Genomic DNA, 27,521 nt, shown 5'->3' with positions numbered 1-27,521 from the left:
AATTCAGTTTTACTTTATTTATTTATTGTGGTGATAGCAAAAGAGGAAGTAAATGAGAGAGCTCACAATAAAATGCATAATGAGTCTGTTTGTGTTTCTTCGCATCATATGTCATTGCAGGTTTCTTCCTGTCTGAGGCGGGGTTCAGTGAGTGTGAAGTGTGTGAATGTCACTCAGTTGGAGCGGTGGGGCAGGTGTGTGCTGCCCACTCAGGGCAGTGTGTGTGTGCTCACCCATCACTTACCGGTCGCAGATGCGACCAGTGCCAGGATCTCTTCTTTGGCTTTAATCCAAGTGTTGGCAGGTCAGTGCTATAGTCTAACACCTTTATCTCGTTCATGTTCGAGAAAGACGTTTTCATTTATTACCATGCAGCATGATACAGTAGAACATTGTAAATCACAGTCAAAAATTACTACAGACCTCCCTCCCGTCACTGAGACTGAACACTAGTGAATAAAGCCCAATTAGAAAATCATGCACATCACTTTTTATAACAATTTGAGCCAGTTAGCTGCTTACTGGCCCAGGGGTTCAGACAGAGCCAGCAAAGGTCAAATTAGCCATTAAAGTCTCCCACCTCTAAACAAGGCTGCATTTTAATACTCTCTGCATAGTTGATTTGTTGGATACATCATTTAGGTTGTAAATACATCATATGTTACCTGTCTTAATGATATACTCCAAAGCAGCTCCCCAGCTTGAACATATGGCCTAAGTTGGGGATGGAAAACTTGGCATTCTCAGGAGTCAGTGGATTGTAAAATTATTTTTCTTTTCTCCACCCCCCCCCCCCCTTTCCTACACACGGCAGATTTTCTTTTGATGATTTTTATATTTCAGTCTTGGTTTGGTTGAAGTCTCATTGAATGACCTTCCTGGAGGCTTCTCCAGCCACGCTGGGTGAATAAAAGAAACAGTGGGGGACGTCGTCAACGCTTCCCATATCAACAATCATTTACCTTTTAAGCATTTCCCCCTCAAAATATTTTTTTTTTGTTGTTGTTGAGATGCACAGTAGGCAGGGAGAACATTAATTGTTGGCTGCTGAGATGCAAATAGCATGAGCGCGTGTTTTCAATGCATCAACAACAGTGCTACCGGACATCACAGATTGTTAATCCATACGAGTCGTGACAGATCACTGCATACACAATCCATCCAGCTGCACTCGTTCACCCGGTAAGGATGAAAAATGAACTATTTAAACTAATTAGAGGGGAAGCTTGAACTACATCAGGAGATCCTACACAATAAAGATTTCTTTATCTAAATATTATAGACTAATTTGTCTGCCCCGGAATCAATAAAAACGATGCATCTTATTTTGTTTTCTTATATTGGGTCGTTCGCTGCAGGCCACCTAATAGAGGTAGTTAAAAACCCACAATTTGGTTAGGGACGATTAGCCATCACAGCAAATGACAGGCATAGGCTACATGGAAAGTGGTGTTTGGCTAATCATTTAACCTTGGATGGAGAAAGCATGTTTTATATTACAGAAGTGTAGGTCATATTCATATCTGCTCACTGCTTTTTTTTTTTTTTTTTTTTTCTGTTGCTAGTCACTTGTTTAATTCCTTGTCTGCAAACTTTCCAGCTCTATTTGCAACACCTGTTTTAGACAAACATCGAGGCACAATCTGGAGTCATTTACTTTGATAGCTGCAAGCTATTGGAATATTTCAAATATGGAGAATGTAAGCATGTGGAACTTAGCAATATTGGTACTGATCACATAATTTGATACCACAATTGGCTTCGTTTTTGCATGACGAAGAGAAAAAAAGTTCTCTGTCTCCTTCTGAGGAGTCAAGGTCGAACCACATTGTGAAATGGGTGGCTTAGCCCAAAACGCCCCTCTAGTTGACAGAACAAATTTTCAGCTCATTAAGAGTCTGTGGCTTTTATCAGCTGCTTTCGAGGGTGTCAGGCACTCGGCCCCCACATCACCCGCTGCTGGCCCCTCAGGGCCCTTCTTCCTCCATCCCCTACACCCCTCCCAAAAGTGTCATTGACAGGTGCATCTGTGAATGCCTCCATTTAGTCAAAGTGTCCCCCCTTCCCTCACAGTAACACACGCACTAACACGCACACATTCACTTTTTGCAACTCTTCGTATCTCAGCCAGTCAGAAAGATTCACAGTTTTTTATAAATAGAACTGGACTTGTTACTTTTGGTTAATTACCTGATTTCATGTCCTCTACAGACATGGACAATGTCACAAGAAGTGATACTGTTTTTTATCTTATGAAAATGGTTTTTGTGTCTCTTGTGATCTCCATGTGTCTAGGTGTGAGCCTTGTGGATGTGATCCTGTCGGGGGATTCAATGGCACGTGCCACCCCCAGACGGGGCAGTGTTTGTGCAAGCTGTATGTGACTGGAGATAAATGTGACATCTGTGTGGAGGGAGCCAGTCACATGGATCCAAACAACTACCTGGGGCACAAAAAATCTCAAAAAAAATATACACTAAAAATATATAAAAATAACAGTTATAATATATATTTAATAATCATCTCTTTTTATTATCGCATTTCATATTTTTTTGAAATTTTGATTTTAAGTTTTATTTTTGTTTTTATAAATTATTTTTTATTCTTTAAAATATTATAATATTTAAGTACATCAGTAATAGCAATTTTATTACTTAAACCTAAGTTTATTTTATTTAACTTATATGCCAAGGAAACATTTGTTCTTTTCATTAGTTTTAATTTTTATATATATAGTTCTAGTTTTAGTTAACAATAAGCAAAAAATTAAATGAAAAGCATATAACGGGGGAAAAAAAATTACGAAAAATCAAAAATATATTGTTTATGTTTGTGTGTAATATATATATATATATATATATATATATATATATATATATATATATATATATATATATATATATATATATATATATATATATACAGGGCTCGAATTGAGGGGGGATGCGGGGGGATGGCATCCCCCAGGTGGAAAAAATGACAAAAAGCATCCCCCCTGTGAAACCACCATCCCCGCTAACCATCCCCTTTAGATTAATAATATTGTGTATTGTGTCAAATTTATTGTGCAAATTAAATGTTAAAATTCTCTATTTATGATAATTCACGAACTAATTAATGGCGATTGGCCAATCAGAGCTTGGTACTGTAACAAGCTGCGCACAAGCGGAAGCAAGTTTCTGTCATTTTTCGTGCAAAATGGTTCAAGTGCAACTTTTGAATTTCTTTAAAAAAAGACAAAAGAAGGTATGATTTTTCCTTGATTAGAATTTAAAGACATTCCCCTGACATAATGTCATTGTGCTGTAAGTGTAATTGTGAGGGACTGAGAGACATAGGAGAGCTGACCAGTGTCACCTTCTTTGCCAAAAACAAACAAAAACACATCTTGTGAGTCCAAAAGCATTCACTGCACGATGAAGCCCCTTTGAATGCAGTTAGAATGCCCTTATAATTCAAGTAATGAAATAAAAAATACCCATGTGTGAGTTTTTGTTTTTATATTCATTGCACAAGCAATGTACTTTTCTGAATATCAGCATATAAATATGCTAATAATTTTATACAACACTGCAGAGCAATGCAGTTTCATTCCTTGAATGAATCTGTTTTTGAACGATTCATGTGAGCCAGTGATTCAACGGTCCATTCACTTGTTTAGTTTCTAACTGAATTAGCCAGTTTGAGCAAATCGTTTGATGTGAATGATTCAGTAAATCATTTAATAAAACAGGGATTTGCTGCCACCTATGGGCAGTTTTATTGTCATCTTTATTTATCCATGACAGTCCTAAATCAGCCAAGGTGCCAGCACAAAAACACATTCAGCAAAATATTGTGTAATTGTCAAATTCCTCCATTTCAGACCCTAGAAGGTAAAAAATAAAAGCTTAAAATAATAGTTTGTTTTATAAGGCTAATTTTTCATTGAATAAAAACCTTTTTAGGCATAAATTTGGCATAAATGAAAGGCTATCAGCTAATAGGACAAGCCCTTTGATGTATCCCAGCCTTTGGTTTCAGTAGGAAATATTTTAACACAGACAAGAAAAATCAAATCATATAATTTTGAGGAGATTTATTTGAAACCTTTATTTGGCTCAAGAACAGGAAAATGCCTCGTATAGACCACATCACAGAGTTTCTTTATTGTAGGGACTGTAATTTAAATGCAGATTTCCCCAATATAGTCAAATTGCTTTGTAAGTTTAATGCAAGAGAGGCATACCTAAGGTCAGAACTCACTGCCGTCACTCAATTGCTGTGGTATTTACGCTGGACTGTGGAATTTATTACATACTTTATTCAAAATACTTGCACAGGAGTTGACACTCAAATTTAATCATGTTGCATCATTATGTTTTAGCTGAGCATTTCAGTTGAATAAAGATGTATATCTCTCTCATGTGCCATTCTTGGGTTCAGTTGCATATCTACATTATAAACATTCCATGTATATTGTAAGGGGACCTGTTTATGGGTGTGTATGTGTTTAGAGCATACAGCACTTAACCTCACGGAGACTCTTAAAGCCCTAATGTGCCCCTCCAGTACAGTGTTTTTATTAAGTTAGCATTTTTTACATGTAACAAATGATGGTTGCTCTAGTATATTCATAGTCCATTTTCCTTGTTAGCTTGCAGCTTTGGTGCTTTAACCTTGTGTCTTCCACCTCTTTAATTCTGTTTCGCAATGCAGATTTATCACCAATATGTATCAGCTTACACTCTCCCACTCCTGTTCAGATCCCCAACAGCAGCCTCCTCCTCTCGGCCAGGTTCTGAACTCCACGGCTATAGATCTGACCTGGAGAGCCCCTGACTCCCCCAACAGTAATGAACTGATGTACACACTGCTTCGAAACTCAGAGATCATCCACATCAGCCACAGCCAGCACCCATTCGGTTAGTGTTTATGGTGCATCCATAATATCTTTGTCTGAGTATATAAAATATGATTGTGTTCTGGAATTAAATGATACTATGATGTCCTAAACAATAATGTCAATGATGTAGTGATAGAAGAAATTATATCATGGAAACGACTCCTGCAGATCCTCATTACTGTGTTAATTTGACCTTTTTATGAGAAGGAAAGATAAGTTCAAGTTAAAAAATGTCATGTGGTGCAACTCCCCAAAAACAATGATTTTTATTAATTATTAATGATATTTGTAAAAAAAAAAAAAATAAAAATAAATAAATAAGAATAATATTAAAAAAATATGACAAAAATGTGTCCACTCACATTCAAAGTGTGGAGAAAATATTGTATTACTTATTACTTGATGACACCTCATGACATTTAAAAAAAATGTCATTAAATTAAAACTTAAGAAAATAAACGTATGAAAGTTTTTCAAAACTATACAGTAATAAACATAAATACAAAGAGTAAATTTCTAAGAACATGCACATGGCTTCTAAAAACTGTGATTTTTTTTATTTATATATATATATATATATATATATATATATATATATATATATATATATATATATATATATATATATTTTATTTATTTATTTATTTTGTTAACACTCATATACACTACTGTTGTGGTTTAAATTAAACTGAATACCATAAAATTTATATTCAATTCATATAAATTCAATGAATTCAAAAGTGAGAGTACAGGCATTTATAACATTACAGAAAATTTCTATTACAAATAATTGCTGTTTGTATGAAGAATTCATTAAAGAATCCTGAAAAAAAGTATCACAGTTTCCACAAAATATTAAGCAGCAACTTTTTTCAACATTGATAATAAAAATAAATGTTTCGTGAGCATCAACTCAGCATATTACAGTGAGAATGAATTGCATTTCAAAACATTAAATAGAAAACAGTTTTTTTTAATTGTGATAGTATTTCACAATATTAATGTTTTTATTTTATTTTTATCTGTTTATTAACTTTAGTGAGCATATATATATTTATTTTTATTTAATCTTACTGACCCCCAAATTTTGAACATTATTGTTAATAATTGACAATTAACATATTGTCGTCAGTACCACAATTTGTTTGATAGCTTTGTTGTTCTCTTTCTCATACAGGAACTATGCATTACACAGATGCTTCTTTGTCTCCTTATATGGCATATTCTTACCAGCTCATCACTAGCAATATCCGTGCTAACACCAGCAGCGCCACGGTCAGCTTACGCACCCTGTCTGCTGTACCTGAGCGAGAGGAACTCCAATTAACCCTTGTGGGTCGACCCAAGCCCACCAGCGCCTCCTTTAACTGGACAGAGCCTTTGAACACCACTGGTCCAGTGATCAGCTATACCCTGAGCTCGATACAGGATCTGACTGGAGAAGAGAGGATCCACTACACAGGACTTCAAACAGAGGCTACCGCTGAGGAGCTGCAACCCTTCACTGGATACAACTTCAGTCTGCAGGCTTGCACTAATGGAGGCTGTGCTCGCAGCGAGAGTCTGGTCATACTTACTGCTCAGATACCTCCTCAGCAGCAGCCTGCACCCACAATCACAACCTTAGGGTCATCACAACTCCAAGTGGACTGGGAACCTCCAGTGTTACCTAATGGTATTGACAATTTATTTATTTATTTTTTATTTTTTGTTATTTTAGAGGATTTTTGACAGAGACACTTTGAAAAAAGATAATGAAATCTAACACAATATCTGTGGGGCCCTCATGTAAGCTATGATAATATTCTAAATATTTTGGTATGTGCTGCTGTAATTATGTCAAAACTGCTTGTTTTCAAAGTTTTTTGAAACTGGAAATAGTCAATATATTAAATTAATTAATTACAATGATTTTTGATTCCAAAAAATATTTTAAGAACTTAAAATACAAAAAAATAAAAAAATATTAAATATACAAAAAAATAAAAAAAGATATAAATATTTTAATGTGTGTGTTTTTTTACATTTTAATTAAATCATTTTAAGTCATCCTGCGACTCCCTTGTTTGCTGAGGCCCCCAGTGGGCCCCCACCTCCTGGTTGAGAACCACCGAAATATCCAAATATATTCAAATATATTCAAATATTTCAAATATTCAGAGGGTATATGTTCTTGTTGTGATCGCTACCCCTGATTTTTACATATTTTTGTGGTATTCTTTTTCCATTTTGTATCAGTTTTTGTCTTACACCAGACCTAATATGCTGAAAGAACTTAAATAAATGTAAATAATCAGCTTATGACTTCCTAAACCCACGCTGATACTGTACTAGGACGTTAACTTGTTGAAAGTAACGTTGTCTTTTTCATTTAAATATTCAGATCAGTCCACAAATTTCACTCTGCTTTTTTATTTAGAGGGAGTAGTAATATTGTCAGACATGATTTTATTTAACAGTGATTTTTAAATGCATACGGCAGAGCTGAAATGCTCTTCCACTCTGCTGTAGCTTCCTTTTTAGCCATCTCCAGCAACATCATTACGATAATGAGAAATACTATTATAGAGATGCCATTTGATCTCAGCCGGGATGAAAATTAATTCCTTACGAACTTTAATCTACAACCAAGAGGCTTGATTAAGGCTCAGCCCATGCTTCATTTCGCAATATAAACTGATGGGACTGCGCGCCGCAAAGAAACATTTCACATTTACAATAGTTGATTGCTGCATACAATTATGTCTTGTGCCTCGCACCATTGAAAGCATAGCAAAATAGCCCTCTGTGTATCAATGACTTTTAATGCCAGTTATCATGCTTTTTGCCAAATTAGCTCATTAACATGGACCATTATAAAGTGCCCTTAGAGGATTCTCTCAATGAATTTCCTCTCCGTTTAATTGTGTCTATCAGATTCTCTCTGTCTACCTCTCTTTTCTACATGATTTCATGCACCAGCTGTAATTGTGTATTGTCAATGGCCAGTCTTACATCTCAGTATCATCTGCTTCTGTATGAGGCTTAATATGGAACTGCGGAAGAAAGTAGTGGCATATGTATGTTTCATGCATCTCTTTCTTTCTCTCTCCAGGCATAATTATCAGATATGAGCTTTTTATGCAGCTGCAGAATGAGTCGCAGAGAAACGCCACCAGTTACGGTCCAGAGCAAAGGGTTTTCCTCAGTAGTGGCTGGCATAACCCACGGCGGTCGTTGAGCTCGGCCAATGAGAACGCTCTAACACCGCCTGAGAGCAGTACGGTTGTGTCCAATCTAGAATCCTTTTCCACCTACCGCTTCAGAGTGCTCACAGTTAACATGGCCGGCAGTACCCTGTCAGAGTGGGCCACGGGGCGAACTGCAGAAGGAGGTACTATCAAAGAAAGCCATTTAAAGTTGTTGGTTTTTTTTAACTACGGTGATCATAACTATAAAATTATATGAAACTTTGTATTAATTTTTAAACATCACTTTTGTTTGGTTGGATCTTTTCATTTTGTTTTATATCCAAAGAGATTATGAAACAAATTCTCTTAAACAACACTCAAAACAATTTGAAATCAACAAGTATTGCATTACATAGGCCTCCATTCCGCAGAGAAAATCCTGTATCTTCGGTCTTTATTTAGATGGGAGCCCTGGAGAATTGATTTTGAGGAGATGCTTATTAAGCAGAAAAAGAATCGGTGGCTAGTGTTACAGCGTAGAATGACAGTTCCTGAAAAACGGAAACTGGGAATTAGCATAAACATGTGAGGGATTGTTTATGTGGGATACATTTTCACCACAAGTGCTTCACAGGAAGGAGCTCATCCAGGCTTTCTATTTTATTTAAAGAGAAGACAGCTGAAGTTCCATTTAGTGTTTCTGTCAACTTCCTCTCTATATTTTGACACTTGGAGGGAGGTGTACTTTACTGTTTTTATTTCACGCCATGTTTTTGTTTAACGAGATGCACTTGTCAAAGGTTGTGTTAAGAGGACAACCCAACAGCTGTTTGAAATAAGTCAGTGTAGAGCTGTGTAGAGCGGAATCAGTTTGTCAGTGTTAAGAAATAAAGAAATTACAATTTATAAATTATGCTTTTATCCGAAATGTAAAAAATTTAATAATATTTTATCAGTATTTTTCCAGTATTTATTTGTTTGTTTGTTAATTTTTTCACCATTATTATATATATATATATATATATATATATATATAGATATATATATATATATATATATATATACATACATACGTATAATACCCTAACCAGCAACTATTTTTATTATTATTTATTTGTTTGCTACATCTTGTTAGGTTTAATTAGGTTTAGTTAGAGCCTAATTGCAGTATTCTGTACATAAATTACATTTTCATCTCAAGTACATTCATTTGCTGGATAACAAGACAAAATGCTGAAATGCTGGCAAGCATTTTGTTGTTTTGATTAATTATTTGTGCTGCTCCACAGTGCCCGAGTACATGCCCCCTCCTCACGTGTCCCCTGTGTCCTCGTGCTCACTCAGAGTGAGCTGGGAGATGCCACAGGACAAAGACGTCAGGGGCGAAGTGACTGAGTACAGAGTCAACCTTCAACAAGAACAAATGTCCAATCCATACGCTCCACCTATAGTAACACAGGTATCTATTTCAGCACATTCAACTTTTTTTCTTGATAGAAAAGGGCCACTGCCAGAATATTCTGATGTGTTGGCACACAGCTTTGAAGCTTATGTGACTATATTGACTTGTTCTTTGCTTCATGCATCACACAGAACACTTCCTATTGCTCCAGTTTTTCAACTTCCCCCCCCCCACTTTCACTGATATGTTTCCACTAAAATGAAAAAAAAAGGTATTCATCTTTTTCCAGATTTTTTTTTTTTTTTTTTTTTTTTTTATTCGGCTAGCAAACCTTTAAAGGTAGTAAAAGTAGTGCCGTCTCCCACATGTTAGTCTTTATTTAAAGCAATGTTTTCCATTTCAGGATCGCCTTTCCTGTCTTCATGGCAAGGATGTTTTTTGAGATTACTTTTCCTGAACAATCCTCTTTTTAATTGGATTTCATTATCTTAGATTTTAATTAGTTTGATAAGTGTATGTTAGCATTGATGATGTTTTCAATCTGTAACCTGCAGATATGAACGTTTTTAATAAATATGTCAGGTCAGGCAGGTATTGAAAGCTCCGAAGGTGTTATCTGTGCAGTGCATGTCTACATGTCTACTTCTTATGAGCGGTTGTAAGAACTCCCATTGGTATGATCAGTTGCTGAATTATTGCAAGCAGTTACTGAGTACTGTTCCACTGTTTTCAAAACATCTTTTCTGAATGCCATATCGCTGTTTTTTCACATTGTGTTATTCTGCCTTATTATACAGCTGAGCAATATGAGGAAATAATCAAACATGTTTTTCTAGATTGTTCCTCTCTTTACCATGGACAATTAGGAAAACCGATTTATTTAGCAAATTGTTGTTTCAAATGATTTGTTATAGTTCTTTCTGATGATTAAATTTCAGTGAAAAGGTTCACACTGTATATTCACCAATGCATGTACATCACCACTCAAAAGTATGTCCTTATATTAGATAGCTAGCTAAAGATAGAAATAGATAGATAGCTAAACTCTAAAAATAAATAAATGTTAATGGAAAAATGCTATGAAAATGCTAAAGTCAGAATTTGTAAAACTGAAAATTGGTATGTAAAATATTGTCAAATGTATAGCTTTTTGGAAGTGAAACTACAGTATGAATTACAATAATTTATGGTGTAAAACAGTAAAAGGACATTACCTGAACTGTCTGAAGTCTTTCAGTGAGCACCATGTTAACAATTAGACCTTGGCTCTGACATTGTTGTCTTAGTTTAAGTGCCTAAAAACTGTTTCAGGTCATTTTTACAGTAAGTGTGTAATTGTGTGCTTGCAAGTGTTAGTGCTGTGTTTATCTATATCTATTTCTATATATTTTAAACTGTACTCAGTGTTGTATGTGTGTTTGTATGTTTTAGGTGCTATACAGTGGATCAGCACAGGAGCGGAGTTACACGGCAGGAGGACTGAAGGCCTATGAGGAGTACAGTTTTACTGTAACTGTGTGCAACAGACAGGGTTGTGTGAGCAGTCCACCTGCATCAGGCCGAACTCTGCCTTCCGGTCAGTACCATCCCTCTACATCCGGTGTACCATACAAGTTTTTATCACAGGTCTCCGTTCTGAATCTTTGCTGTGGATTTACTTCACTCTTATTTATGTTCAGATGTTGCCTGTTTGGTTTAAAATTCTCTTTCAGTGATGCTACATCATCCCTGATACAAGATCCAAACCAAACTATAAGAACCAATCTCAACTGTTCTACTTTTAAAAATTCACAGTTTATAATGGAGTACACACACAGTATGCGTGTGTGAGCACTCAACATCCAATTACGCGTTGAGCACTCTGATATATGTTGTCGTTGAAAGGAGAAAAATCTGAATAGGTGTTAATTCTTATGTTAATATTAATGAAGTGCCTTTAATGGAAAGTGTCTGTCATTGCTCATAGTCAGTTCGTTGAATAGGTCTCCCTCAGTGAAGGCCGGGACAGACCACCTTTAATTGTGTATGTAAACCATTCGGTGAACTGGAGCACATATGGCCTGCCCTGCTCTCAATTGAGAGAGGAAGTATTTTATCTCAAAGGAATACAAACTAAAGCTATTTTAGATTCACTCTCAGGTTATCTCTATTATTTTCTTACTTTAAAATTGATGAATTTTGAACAGCCAAGCAGTCAGAGGAAGGAAGGTTCATTCCTTGCGCAATTTCTGAAAGTGTGTCATCAAGAACACCATTTTATTTTTTATCATGCTTTTCTTCTTTCTCTCTGTCTCTCTCTCTCTCTGACTCTCTTTTTTTCTCACTCTTGCTGCCACCTTTTATATAGTGACTATAGATTTTATTTTTTACTCATATATAAAATATAATTCTAATATTTTTTTTTTTGAGGATCCAGATTTTGCACAGTAACAAAAAATTACAAAATACATTGTTTAAAAACAGTTCTTAAGATCAAACACTTATCAGTATTACAGTCAACTGCACATGTTTAGCAATTGTAAGTGATATAAACTGACTGTGAAAATGTATGATCCTCCAGCATAACACATAGATTAAACATTAGGAAAAATATTGTATTAGGCAGTTAGACTACGTATTTGTAAAATGCATGAAACTGGCTCGTCTTACCCTGTATATGCATTCTCAGCTTAGCCTTTGCAGATTTGTCCTTTTCTTAATTGTTCAGGAAGGCAGTGTACTTCCTGACAATGTCCAGCCTCATTTCCCACTTCAGTTTTTTCCCTTTGCCTTTATTTTCCCTATACATCGGCTCACGTGACGACTTAATGAGTTAAACCAACCCCTCAGTCAGGATATTTCACTCCGTTTCTTACTTCTTCATTTGCGGCCCAAGCCGAGAAATTCATTGTGTGGCAGTAAAAACAATTTACTGTTAATTACAAGGAGAAAAATGTGCCGTAGCGCTCTCCCCGATTGCCATGAATCACTGCACACTCCCGGAGATTTATAAGGAATATGTAAGTAGGATGAATTAGCAGGGTTTAATAACAGAGGCACAAATCATGCAGCCTTCAAGGGCCTTTAATTGATACAGTGGAATGTGATGGGCATGGATCAGTCAGGCTTGCAGCGCCGCTGTAACATATGGTCAGCTCAATATGCTGCAGCCGATGGAGCTGCCGATGTCATCGACTCTTCCATATGGTGGGAGACTTTTAACGCTTTGCTTCTGTTTATGGGGTTATTACTGAAGGGTTTTCATCAGCATAGGGTATCGGTTGTTATACTTAAGGACATAAACGAATATTTGCTTTGATTTTTGTTGATGTTTGAGTGGACTTGTGCTTCTGTTTCATTGAGTGTGTGTGTTTTAATGCTTTTTTCTTTGTTTTCATATGAAAGCTCATTTTACGACCACCTAAGATGAATTTGCCGTGTCTCCAATTCATTACAATTTTGCTCCCACACAAGCTGCTCTTAACGCCCTTACACACCTCCTGTATGTCTGAACAAACAGCACGCTGACTAACACAACACAACCTGTTGTCTGGACCACTCAAGACTATGTCTCCCTCAAGCCTTGTTTTCAACCACTTCTCTGCCAGGATTTAATGTTGATGATTGCAATTTATTTGAGCCTTACCTCCGTTTTATGACTGTCTGTATACACAATGAAAATCACAACAACATCAATACAACACAACAAACAGAATTACCATCTGTTCAAACCGAGAAGTCAGCATCTGCTTTCTCTGAGTGGAATGACATCAAATTGCTTTAAATAGCACACCACTGAAATGAATGAGACACTTAAGTTATTTATACAGTGAGTATAGAAAAGCATCACCCCACTTTAAAATAATCACATTTTGTTGCTTTGCAGCCTGAAATAAAGACAAACACAGTTTTTGTTTTATCCAGCTGTATTTACTCAGTGCAACTTATAACATCCAAATGAAAGATATAACACTGACACCGTCAAAAACAAAAACAAAAAAACAACAACAAAAAAATAAACCAGAATCAATGAGTGTGAAAAAGGATCACCCCTCTCCTAAAAATGACTTGTAAACTCGATCAGGTGTAGCTACTCACTTTCTCAATGGCACACAAAGCCATTTGACTTTCAGCTGTGATCAGCTGTGGTCATTTTGATCAGCTCAGCATGAAAAGAGCTTTCCTGGAGCATTTCAGTCCTTGGTAGTGCAATTGTAGTAGTTGTAGGTCAACTATGGGTGGCAAGGCACTGTCAAAAGATCTCCGAGATAAAGTTGTGGACAGCCACAAGTCAGGAGATGGATATAAAAAATGTCAAAGACTTAATCAATGCACAGTGAAGTCTATTATCAAGAAGTGGAAGTTGTATTTGGTACAACACATACCATCCTTGGATCAGAACTTCGCTCCAAACTGGATGAAAGAGCCCGGAGGAAACTGGTCAGAGAGGTGACCAATAGGCCTACAGCAACTCTGAAGCAGTTGCAGGAATTTATGACAAAGAGTGGTCATTGAAAAAGACCTTAAAATTCTTGAGGAAAATCTGCTGTCCTCTGCCAGAAAGTTGTCAATAGGAAGAAGGTTTACCTTCCAACATGACAATGACTCAAAGCACACAGCAAAACTGACCACACAGTAGTTGGTAAAAAAGGTTAATGTCCTTGCATGGCCTAGTCAGAGTGCAGACTTGAAGACTGGAGTCCACAAACAGTCACCATCAAATTTAACTGAACTTGAGCAGTTCTGCAGAGTAGAGTGGGCAAATATTGCAAAGTCTAGATGTGCAAAATTAATAGAGAATATTCCAACAGACTAAAGGCTGTAATTAAAGCAAAAGGTGGTTTGACGAAATACTGACACACAGGGGTGATCCTTTTTCCATCTCAATGATTCTGTTGTTGTTGTTTTTTTTTTTTCCTTCTGACATGTCGGTGTTATATCTTTCACTTGGATGTTAAAAGTTGCACTGAGTAAATACAGCTGGATAAACCAAAAACTGTGTCCATCTTAATATCAGGCTGCAAAACAACAAAATTTGATTATTTTAAATGGGGGTGATTCTTTTCTATACCCACTGTAACTTCATAGCAGAATGGTTAAACTGTAGATTAATGTTTCTCATAGCTATAGAACACAGTAGTCGAAATAAACAGTTTGTTTCCAATAATTTTTACTTTGAGTCAGATTTGTCTTTTATTTCACATTCTTTAAGGCGATATTTAATTGTTTTTGATTTAGTGTTAATATGCACTGCAATGTCAGTTTTCATTGAACAGACCAGAAAGATCTCAGCAAACACAATATTTGATATTTTTGCTCCTGCGGTCAAGGTTATGGTTCCATATAATCAATGAAAATAACATTAATCAACAAGGCAGTATGTGACGCAGATCAAAGACATTTCTGCATGCATAGCAAGAGAGTAACTATTCAGAATCATTGTACACAATTTATATCCCTGTCAGATGCAAGATTAATTTTTAGAGAATATTCTTATTCTTTCTCTCTCTCTCTCTCTCTCTCTCTCTCTCTCTCTCTCTCTCTCTCTCTCTTACAGTGGATAGTGTGTGTGTGTGTGTGTGTGTGTGTGTGTGTGTGTGTGTGTGTGTGTGTGTGTGTTTATTATTTTACATTATACTGCTCAAAAATGTTCAACAAATATTCATAATTCCTCCAAAAGGCTTTTCCTTTTTTCTATGTAAAAGGAACCATAATTCTCTTTTGAGCGCACATGCCCTCTCTGATGAGGACATAAGCCCGTAGCATTTTAAAGAGGAAGCACACTCCCGTTATTGATCTTGCTGAAATGTGAACAGCTAATCAAGAGTTGATGGTAATGTTTTATGTATATTACATCCATAAAGACAAGCAGAACAAATGTACCCCACCTGTACACATTGCACTGAGTCAAAATATGGTGTGCATATATTCCTCCCCAACCCGAGAGGGTTAGAATTATGCATAAATCAATAATTTTTCTGTTACAGAAATAAGTATTATAGTTCCACGGAAAACGTCAGGTTGTAAAAATACAGAAAACACTCAGGCCAGGCTGTAATTGGTGCTAGACATGTCTGTCTTTGACTTAGTCATTAAAATGATGAAGACAATATTAACCTTTTTGCTAAGCCCGTGAGCCATGTCAAAACATTAAATGCGCTGGTTTGAAAAAGATGAATTGCTTAACCAAGCTGCGCTACTGTGTTGTTTTAATTTTGCCTATAATACACTAAGAAATTTTTTTTTTTGTTCAGAGTATTACTGGAAAAAAATATTTTCTTTAAAGGGGTCATGACATGGTTTTTTTTATTTTATTATTATGGTCCCCTAGGTGCAATTATAGTATTACTATAGTTTTTTTAAAAAAAAAACTTTTGAAATGTAGTGAATTATAACATTTTCCCACCCTGTTTCTCATCCTTTGATTCAAACAGTCTGTTTTTGGGTTGTTTCCCCTTTAAGAGTTCAGTGTTAACGCCCACTGTTATGATTGGCTAACGACAGTGCCTATGGATCAATTATAGAGATCGCTAAGACATGTGACCAACTGGGCGGCAACGTCATCAGAACGCAAAGAATTATGGGTATGTTTGGCCAGTTTACATGGGCTGGCATAGAAGGCTAGTGTTCTGGCATTAACATAATTAAAAATTAGTGTGAAAAACAGATTATAATCCTACAAAATGCAGCGGGCTAAAGAAAAAAATTTCGGCCCATACCGCGTTAAACTAAATCCTGATGCAAAGATGAGATACAACGAGAAAATAAAGGGAATCAAAGGACTGGATCCTTACGAGCAGAGCGACTGGTCAAGGGACGTCAAACTGTTGCCTAACTTCCAGCACCCATATATTTATAACTACATGATTTTAAGTGTTAGTGCATACACACACGAAGTTTTCAGTAACTTCAAGTCGCTGCATCAGGCCCAGGTCTTTTTTACAGATGGATGGGTCCAGGACCTGGAGATTATAAAAGTGGGGCAGAAAACTGTTGTCCGTTCAAAGGTATGCTAATGTTTTAAGCACCACACTCCTCGCTCTATCTTATCTATGTGCATGCGGTCAGAATTAAACAAACCAGCGTGTGTGTGTGTGTGTGTGAGAGAGAGAGAGAGAGAGAGAGAGGCGCGGGCGCGATCGAACAGTGGAAACATAAAAACATAATCTCTCTCTCTCTATCACACACACACACACACACACACTGTTTAAAAGCAAAAATTATTTATTAAACCCCATTTAAAAACAGTCTGTCGATGCCATCTTTTTGACATTCATCATATTGCATTGGTTTTCATTTCTTGTCTTCAAAGAGACCTCTAATCTGTTTATTTTTAAGTTACACTTAGATTAAAAAAAAGAAAATCTAATGTGTTTTGATGGTAGTATTATTTTATACAGAAATAAATTATTTATAATTAAGATACAAAGTTAGTGTTAATTAAAATTTTAAGTAAATCAAATATATTGATTTGAAATATACCAAATTAATTTTAAATTCATTCAGGTACAATTACCAAACATAGCTATTAATAATGCTTTTATTGTCTTAGGTAAATCACTCCATGCGACTCAGCCAAAAGCCCCTACAGCCATGGGTCATACTTACAGCATGTGGGGAAGTGGAGAGCGCTCACTGCACGTGTATGGCTGGCGTGGCAGAGAAGTGTGCACATGTGGCAGCCCTCCTGTACAAGATCGATACAGCTGTGCGTCTGCGGGGAAATGTGACTCCAACAGATGTTGAAGCGTACTGGGTGATGCCCTCCAATATAACCAAAGTGCAGGGAGCGCCTGGACATACTATTGACTTTACAACAAGCTCAGCCCGAAAAAAGGCACTTGATCGGTCAGTCTGTGGAGACACCAGCACAGCACCCAAGATCTGGACCCGCTCAGGTGGCACATGTTTACCGCAGAAGACACTTGCCGATTTAAAACCCCTCACAGAACTCATGCATGCACACAGGTCCGGACTATGCTCTGTAATGGAGGAATTCTGCCACCTCTATGCTGATCCCATTCAGCCATGTGTCCTGCCGAAGTCACTGCTGCGTCTTCGCGACCCACGAATGGATGGCTGTGACTTGTCTGTCCTGCTTCCACACTGTGAGGGCCTGACACACCTTGTGGCAGTGACAGCCACAGAGGCAGCTGCACTGGAAAAGAACACAAGACAGCAGCACAAGTCTGACATATGGCACAGCACACGAGCTGGAAGGATAACCGCCTCCATCATACACGCTGTTGTCTCCACCTCCATAACCAGACCAGCAAAGTCAACTGTGGAGAAGGTGTGCTATCCACAGAAACTTTCACTGAGACAGACTGACAATGGCCCAGAGGCCATTAAATGGGGGAGAGAAAAAGAGGATACGGCAAGGGTCTCCTACATCACACAGACGGAGCTGCAGCACAGGGACATGAAAGTGGAACACTGTGGATTCATAATCAACCCTTCTTTCCCTGAAATAGGCGCGACTCCTGATGCACTTGTGCATTGTGCATGTTGCGGGAAAGGATGTGTGGAGATTAAATGCCCTTTTAAGCACCAGGACCATAACATTCTGCAGGCATGTACTGACAAGGAGTTTTGTCTGCAGTTCACAGAAGGAAGGATGGAGTTGAAGCAGACCCACAAGTACTACAAACAGGTACAAACTCAGATCTTTGTCACAGAGTCACAGTTCTGTGACTTTGTTGTTTGGACGACCAAAAGCCTTGCAATTGTGCGTGTCATGCCTGACGTAGAACTTTGGGAGACACTTTTGCCAACCGCACAAAATTTTTTTTACAAGGTTGTCCTACCTGAGCTTGTAGCCCATCACTACACTCAACCCCCACCCCCTGTGCCTTCAGCTGAAATACCTGTGCCATCAGCCGATTCCCAGCCCACAGACAAACCCAGAAAACGAGCACAGAACACAGTCAGAAAAACATTGGCCACATTACAGCCAGGTAAAACACCCAAGCACAAGGTTGTCCCACCAGCCCCTACCAGCACCCCCCCTTCAGCTGACCTACCTGTGCCTCCAGCTGAGCTACCTGTGCCATTATTTGATTCACAGCCCACAGACAAAAACAAGAAACGAGCACGAAAAAGCACAATCAAAATACCATTGGCCACACTGCAGCCAGGTCACTCCCGCCAGCCCAAAAGAAGGGCATGTGAAAAGGCTGTGTTGTGGTGCTTTTGCAGACAGCCGGAAGAGCTTGATGACATGGTTGCTTGCGATAATCAGAACTGTCCTATACAGTGGTTCCATTTAGGTTGCGTGGGACTCAGCAGCGCACCAGCCAGAGAAGAGTCATGGCAATGTGATGCTTGCACATGTCTGTGACTTATCACCCACAACCTACCTCATACATTTCCAGTTCTTATCTTTCTCATACAATTTAAGTTGGTTGTTACTACTGTTTAAGTTATTTAATTGCATATGCAAACAAAGAACACTGATTTTGCACAGTTCTTCCTTAATAAAGATAAAGGAGACATAATTTCATTCAGTCTTTGTGTATTTTATTTACAGACATGGCTAAAAATCATTACATGTGAGTAAAGACATTACAAAAAATTTTGAAAAAAAAAAAAAAAAAAAGGTTAACATAGTAGATGTGAGCATGGTGTATAATTCTAACACGATGGCTTCACAACAACACTTGGACACATATTGGTCAAAGCACAGCACACAACGACAATTTTATCCAGCAAAGTCTTATCCTCCCCCTCACAAGGCACCACAAATCCCATGCGTATTGTGTCATTTAATATGTTAAACTTAGAGCGCATACACCCTATCACTCGCTCCACGTGGATCCTGACATGAGCTAACTTCCTGGTCTCTTCCACATCTTTTGCATTAAGTTGGCTGTGGCCCCTGGTGAAGGCAGGTATTTTCAGTGTAGCACCCACAAGGGCAACACTTTCTTTAATATCAAATCCACGGTCTGCTAACACTAGGTCTCCAGGCGAGAGCTTCTGAAGAAAGCCACAGTTCTCTGTGATCTGCTTATCACTGGCACGCCCCCCCCACCCTTTGGAAATGAAAGAGATAGTACCCTGTGGTGTTATGCCAATGAGATATTTCATTGTGTGCCTGCTTTTGTAGTTTGAATATGTCTGTGCCTTTGCACGTAGATTTTGTGCCCTTTCAATGAAAAGCTCGAAGCAGTCAATAATAACAGTAACACGATTCCCAAACATCTCTACATACTGATGTGGCATGCTTGCCTGTATACAATGGCGCTTTGGCCAGTACACCAAAGGGCTGAGGTGTGCATGCAGTACATTGATGGTCTCAATGAACAGATTGGATGCGGTTTGTCGGCTAATGTCAAAGAGGTGTGCAACATGTTCGACAGGCAGATCAAGTCTTAAGCGCATAAGGGTCAGGAGGAGCATTTGAAAATGGGAGAGTTTTCTTTCTTTTGTTTCTGATTTTGGTAGACTGGGAATGATTTGCATCAACACACCCATCAATAGACTGAAAGATGGAAGGCCAGTGTAGAACTTCACCTTTGAATCATTGTCTTTGAGAAATTTCTCATCCAGGGCCTTTTTGGAGAGCTCTCCCTTCAGTTTTCGATTCTCCTCCTGCAAGCGTATTATTTCTTTGAGTCTGAGGCCACACATGGTGCAGTTCTGCTGTTCATCTGCATTCCCTATTGGAGCACCATCATCCCCTGATGTTTCAGTTTCCATATCTTCCTCTCTCCCTGCATTGTCTGGGGCTGATGGTAGGGGCTGAGTCTCTTGTCCTTCCATCTCTGCCAGAGGTGCAGAGTAGTCTAATTGTAATAACAATAAGAATAAACTGTAAATGTATTTCAAGACTGTTACATTAGCATGACTAATGACCTTCTAGAATGACTGGCCTTTGTGTCAGAAAAGCTACCATTCTGTGTCAAAGGTACTTACACTTAGGTTCAATCCTTTGTCTAGATAAAGAAACACCATTGGACATAAAATATATTGTAATTCCACCTGCAACCAATACCAACATTTAAACAAAAACAAATGCTCCACTCAACTCAACCCCCTCTCCTGACCGGTGTAGACAGTGCCGGGCGATGGGGGTGGATTCACAGGACCTTCCATCTCAGTTGCAGGTGTAGTGTCTGACAGTAACAATATAAAGAAATTGTGTCATATCACAACCTCTATTCCTAAGGAATCCAGATTAGCTATTAGCTAAAAAAAACAGTAATATTGTGAAATATTATGACAATTTAAAATGACTATTTTAAATTTTAATATATTTTAAACTAATTTATTCCTGTGATCAAAGCTGAATTCTCAGCATACACTCCAGTCTTCAGTGTCACATGATCCAGAAATAATTCTAATATGATGCTCAAGAAACATTCATTATTATCAATGTTGAAAACAGTTTATAGTTCGATGAATAGAAAGTTCAAAAGAACAGCATTTATGTAAAATAGAATATTTTTTAACATTATAAATGTCTGTTCTGTAACTTTTGTTCAGTTTAACATCCTTGATGAATAAAAGTATTGATTAATTTTATTTCTATCCCTCAAAAATAAAATTACAGTTCTTTCTGACCCCAAACATTTGACGGTAGTGTTTAATGTTACAAAAGATTTGGATTTCAGATAAATGCTTTTCTTGTGAACTTTCTGTGCATCATAGCATCATGAAATAAAAATGTAAATAAATGTTTTCAACATTGATAATAATCATAAATGTTTCTGGAGCATCAAAGCATTATATTAGATTTCTGAATATCATGTGAAACTGAAGACTGGAGTAATGATGCTGAAAATACAGCTTTGATCACAGGAATAAATTACACTTTACTATATATTGACAGGAAAGAGCTGTTTAAAATTGGAATAATATTTCACAATATTACAGTTTTGGTTTGTATTTTTAATCAAATAAATGCAGCCTTGGTGAGCAGAAGATACTTCTTTTAAAACATTAAAAATCTTACTGACCGCAAACCTTTGAACGCTAGTGTATGTTGTATTGTTTTACTATTTACCTGGGTATAAGGGTGCTGCATTATCCACCTCAGCCTCAGGACCAGTGTTGTCAGTGCCAAGGGATGGGTGTTGCTGTTGTTGTGACCTCGTTGCTCTTCTCCTAAAGCGCTTGAACCGGTCTGTGTTTGTAGCTTTGACCTCAGTATGGCCGAGGTACAGAGAAGGGGCCCAGTCAGGATCACACTCCAACATTTCATAGGCAGGTTTGCCTGCAAACACAGTCACCAAATGAATTGCTATGTAGCCTAGATGTACAACATTTAAAACTGATTAACGTTACACTTTTGTACATTGGTAACTTAAGCTCATTTTCTAGCCATTTCATGATAGTTAACAGTTAACATTGGCCTAACGTCAAATCTAATGGTCTGGTTAAGTCAAACAAAACACGCTGGTTATTTGCCCACAACATAACATTTACAGAGAATAATTGTAACTTACCTTTGTGAAAATGCTTTGAACACACCATCATGTGTGGTGGAGTGTTGTCGAAGGTAATCTTGGGCCTCCTTACTGCTGCTATCCATGCCATTCGTCGCCTTTTTGTCACCTCAGAAACATGGCTTGTATTATTATTTTTCCATGCTGGAAAACGATAAAAGGATTTTCCGTTTTTAACCTTTACGCCACTCCTATTGTGAGAACGACTATTGCAGTTTATAACACAGCATGTAGACGGCATCTTGAACACTGCTTTCTTCCCTCCATGCAAAGAAGTCTGGCGCGTTATGTGTTTGTGCCGCGGATTCCCAAAATGCTTTGCGTTCACCACTGGGAATACGTCATGATGACGACACATTAGCAATCTCTATTAACACCCCCAGCCAGAACATTTGCGGATTGAGCGTAACTGTTTAGTAGCGGGTGATTCCATGTACGATGTCGCGTTTTCATTGGTCAGTCATTGAAGCCTATTTCTGATTGGTTGTTGCCGTTTTGACAGCGTTTATGCCAAGAGCAAAGAGAAAGAATTCGAAGAGAAGAGTACTTGGCCATGCGCGAACGCACGGGACACAGTCTAAGCACATACACACTTACTTTAAGCGAAGAGGAGAGATTCGCGATTGCACTGAACACGTTTTAAGTGCAGGCATACTCTCTGAGCGACCCCAGAGAAAATTCTTACAAGAGCAACGTGTATCTGAGAGCGCGCGCCCAGTTCCCGCGCGCGAGCAGAGATTCGCGCTCGCACATTATATTAATGTACTTTCGCGCTACAATAATGCGCTCTCGACATTTGACAGGGAAATAACGCCATACTGCGTGGCATTGTAATTTTCCTGTACACAGACCCACTCGCTGTCTGTCGACTGAAAACTTGTGAGGCGCGCGGCGCGACAACGATACGAAATGAGCGTAGTTGTCTTGTGCTGGAGGCGGTCATATGCAAATGGTTGGAACGTCACTTCGCACCGTGACATCACTTCTTACCATGGATCCAGAACGAGCTGTATTTAGAGCTTGATTAAATAAATGGCTCGTTTATAATGGGGAGGACGTCTTAAGCTATGAAACTTGCAGGACGTTTTAATGGTACAAAGACCTCTTATATTCCAAAAGATCAAGGCAAATTTTGTTTCTCATTTCATGACCCCTTTAATATAATTTTTTTGAAGAATATCCTGGACTTTTTTAAATATTACGACCAGTTTCCTGAACTGAAACAAATGATTCATTCAAAAGATGCTACTAAAGGAACAATTCATTCACAAATTGCTGCTTTTGTAAATAATGGCAGAATTATCATTTTTGGCTGAACTGTCCCTTTAATGAGTTTCCACCACCTGCAGACTCTTCATGAATAATCGCTTCCTTTGTAGTACTTAAGGGCACATGAAGCCACGTCAGTCACACTTCATTTTTACCACCTTATGTTTTAAGGCAAAAACGATAAATGTCCAGTGAGACTTCACACAAATCCTATTAAATCAGCGGGAGGGATTTGAAATGATATCAGAGTTTCAATTATATAGACTCAAGTGCTATTGATTGAGTATAATTTATGACTTGTGTGCCGTGATGGGCCTTGGAAGACAACACGTCCATTCCCTATGGAGGGTTTTTATTAGCACTGCTGGTGTGGATGGCCTGACAGGCAGAGTGGGCTAAATGCACAGAGGATGTGTCAGGCCGAGGTAATTTACCTCCTCTCAGCCTACACGAGAGCCCTATTAGATCATTACAGCAGCATGCATGAAACTGAGCGATGACTATAAATGCACATCTCTTTTTTTTTCATTCTCATATCTCTACATCCTTTCCTCTTTTCTGTTATGATAGCTCCTGCAGGTCTGAGCGCCCCTACATTAAGGCCGCTGAATATGACTGTGATGAAGGTTTCCTGGGATGCCCCTGCCGAGCTGAACGGGCCTCCACCTTTGTATCATGTGGAGCGGACGGATGTGTCTTTGTCTGACACCCAGGGTCGGGTTATAAGGGGGAGACGCTTTACAGGGAGTGGCTACTTCAGATTTCCCAGCTCCACTTTGCCTGTCAACACTGACTTCACAGGTACGGGGTCTCATCGTCTCTATGTGCCTCAAAATGCATGATTGATTGTGAAATGCAGATCAGTACCCATTTTATTTACATAATATGGTGTATTTTCAGGAGAATTAAGATATTCACTCAAAAAAAAAAAAAAAGATGGGACAATTTTATCTATTGGGGATTGATTGAATTGTGAAAAGTGGGTGTAACTTCTCAAAATTAAGACAGGGGTTGAAATGTAAGAGGGATTTGTGAAGTTGGCCGAAAAGGAGAGTTGTTTCAGAGATTGATCAAAGATTCCAAGAAAAACTTAATTTGTTTTTATTTTATTTTTATTTTTTTTTTTTAAAACATGCACTGATTCAGTAGACCAGACCAGTAACATGTTAATGTAAATAGAAAAATAATTATTTCATGTTGATTGTAGAGAGCAAATGTTGATGCTGAGTAGACAACCACCAACCATGTATGTGGTCACATTAGCAAATTTTCTGCAAAATTTAGAAAGCAAAAATGTGCGTTGTCAGATGTGGATCAATTTATGAGGCACAGCTTACACAGCTATATCACAGCACCGCGAATATGCATAGACTAACTTGAACCCACTGCAAAATCTACATGGGAACATTTTTGCCCACACTCAAACAATCGATTTCGAACTTAAAATTTCACCAAACAAAGTTAAATGTGAAAATTGTAGTTGATGTGATTTGGAATTTATGAAAATTATTGTCAAATAATACATAAATTGTTGTTTGAACTTGAAAATTATTATTGAATATGATCAGCTGTCAGATGTCACTAAATGTAAACTTTCTTGACATTTGTATTGATTTGTGTTGGTTCCAAACTAACTTTTCTTCCCACTCCTAAAGCATTTTCAAATGTTCATGTGGGCCACTCCAACCCCATCGCTCCACCCTAAACACTCTTAATTCATCTCTCACTCCTTTCCTCACTCTTCTCCATACTGATGTATTAATGACTTCCATGATTAGACAAAGGGCAATTATACTTTTGTTTACAAACATAATTGGGGAATTGAGTTTCAAATGAATATAGGTTCCGGTTCATCTACTAACGCAAAAATCCTTCAGCTTGCCATTTGTTTAGATTACTTGCGCTTTAATTGCATTAAAAGCTCAGAAGGCATTGCTTTAAGTTATCAGATTGGTCAGTGTGATGTGACAGAGGAGGCAAACATCAGATGACCTCTTCTGAGTGACATGAGGATAAGGTTTATGAGTTGTTGTTTTTTTTGTGTGTGTGATGTGGTACATTTTTTAGCATGAAAAGTGATTCACTGGTGAGAATGTGCGGTGTAGAAGTGCTTTATGCCAGGGTTTATGCCATTTTCACTTCTCCATTCCCCAGCCTCTCCATGCTGCCTAATCCACAAATGAACATGAAACCATGTCATGTCACAAGCCCTTTTTTGTTGGACACATGCTCTAAGATATCTTGGAAATCTGACTTTATTTATATTAAAACGAGGCAATTAGTAGATCCTCCCTAAGAAGTCGGGGACATTAAATTGCCTCCTTAAGAAGCGTGCATATAAATGGGTGACCCTTTGTGACTTTGCAATTTCAGGAAATGAATGGCCATTTCCCCCTCTAACTCTATTAACATTTAGCACTGCAATTTCCAGTTTTTTTCCTTAAATAATGACAAACGGATAAATCTTTATAAATCAAGCCCTGAGTTGAGTTCAGCTCACTCCCTAATTGATCAATGGCTGCAGTCAAAGTGGTGAGCTCGTCCTTGGGCCTGCTGGGATTATAAATGGCTACCAACTAATGAGGGAACTCAAAGAACAAACCAGAACGACAACACCCCTTTTAGGCGACTTTGCTTTTTACACTTTCCACACCTTTAGTTCATCTGATTTTATTTCCAATTTTATTTCAAATGCAGGTACTAAACAGCTGAAATGTTTGTGTTATTGATTTCTGTGATGCACTACCCCAAAACACAAAGATTTCCCTGCTGAAAATAAGCTGCTTGTTATATTGAACTTCGAGAACTGGATAAATCGGACTGAAAAGCTCAATGGCTGAAATGAGGCATAATGACAACAGCAAAAAGCGATGAACAAATAGCATGCTCAGGGACAAATACTTTGTATATTATTGAAATGAAGCCAAAGCAATAAATTAAGCAAAATCAATGGTCATCTAATCTTGTGCTTGAAATGACTTTGTTAAAGGATGTAAGTCCCAACAAATCAAAGTAAAAAGAGATTAAAAATGCAATATAGTTGAGGTGAATTGACTTGAGTTTTGATCGTCATTGAAATATAGCAGCATAAACGGTTCTTTTTTCTGTTTATGTAAAATGTGTGCGCGTTAAAGTAACAGTGAAAATCCTATCAGAACATTTGATCTAATGTCTCTTTATTTTATTTTATTTAATTTTATTTTATTTTATATTATTTTATTTTATATCTGGCTTGTCTCGTTTGCCCATTGTTTGTAGTAATCATATATTTCACTTTTATTTCTTTCTTTTCAAGTCAGTCTATTTTCATATCTCCATTGGCAGTGAATAAATGTACAGTTTCCCAAAATGGGAGGCAGTAATACATGAGAATAAAGCAATTTTCAAAGACTACATGCTATTGTAGTACAAAATGTTAAATGATACAAATTATTTTCCTTAATTAATTTGATTGATTGTCAAACGGCTTCAGTCAGTGGAAAGTAGAGGGAAACTTTGTACAGACATCATTAGTTTTTCCCCATTTAAAGATTAATCATGAAAAGCTCTGGCTCTTTAATTCTGTAATTTGTATATTTAATGGGGTGCTGCAGAATCTATGACAGTAATTAGCATTTCCTGAAAACTCATTAATACGCAACAACTTGATTAATGCCGCAATAATATTAACATGACTGAAGTTATTCAGGTTATGTACTAAGCAGATTAAATCCAAATAGCCCTGTTTGTTTTACTTATAGCTGATATGATGTTTTTTGGCAGAGAAAAATATTTGGGGATGAACATGTTTGCCATCAATTCCCATTATCCACCAACTGCCAAATATATCGTTGCTTCATATTTCAAATAAAATCATTCAATAAATGTAGAATTTGGAATAATGATACTGTGTGTGTACATATATATATATATATATATATATATATATATACATATATATATATATATATATATATATATATATATATATATATATATACACTATATACTATATACGATATACTATATATATAGTCTCCATATTTGGTGGGTGCATTACCCTGAGCACAGTGTCCTAAAGTGCTGATGCAGTCCTCATGTAAAAGTGCTTCACATCTTTCCCATGTCTTGGCGTTAGTCTTGAGACCCACAGAGGTGAATCTCATTCCTCATCAGCTCGCTCAGACCGGCCCTGCGCCTGAGAGACCTCTGACCACAGCTTTTCTGGACAGGCCTGCAGTGCGTACAGCACCACGCTGCTCCACTGGGATCTCAAATCCCACAGATGTCACTTTAGCCTCCACGTTCCCTCTCCTGTAATAGACCAGACGTTCTGATGGATGTGAAGCACTTGTCAAAAAATAGCTGATCACCCCAGAGAGATCTGC

At 37.6% G+C, this 27,521-nt stretch overlaps 1 protein-coding gene across 1 annotated transcript in view; it reads left to right on the top strand.

Moving 5' to 3' along the window:
- LOC109054737 (usherin-like) overlaps positions 1–27,521 on the top strand; it is a 196,342-nt gene that overhangs the window by 42,486 nt on the left and 126,335 nt on the right. The window contains 8 exon segments of the mRNA XM_042773393.1: positions 121–304; positions 2,296–2,457; positions 4,744–4,904; positions 6,063–6,560; positions 7,980–8,258; positions 9,345–9,514; positions 10,889–11,033; positions 23,725–23,955. Coding sequence (XP_042629327.1) covers positions 121–304; positions 2,296–2,457; positions 4,744–4,904; positions 6,063–6,560; positions 7,980–8,258; positions 9,345–9,514; positions 10,889–11,033; positions 23,725–23,955 — 1,830 coding nt within the window.

The sequence above is a fragment of the Cyprinus carpio genome, chromosome A17 (assembly GCF_018340385.1).
Source record: "Cyprinus carpio isolate SPL01 chromosome A17, ASM1834038v1, whole genome shotgun sequence".
Classification (NCBI taxonomy): domain Eukaryota; kingdom Metazoa; phylum Chordata; class Actinopteri; order Cypriniformes; family Cyprinidae; genus Cyprinus; species Cyprinus carpio.
This window is presented reverse-complemented; position numbering and strand designations above follow the sequence as displayed.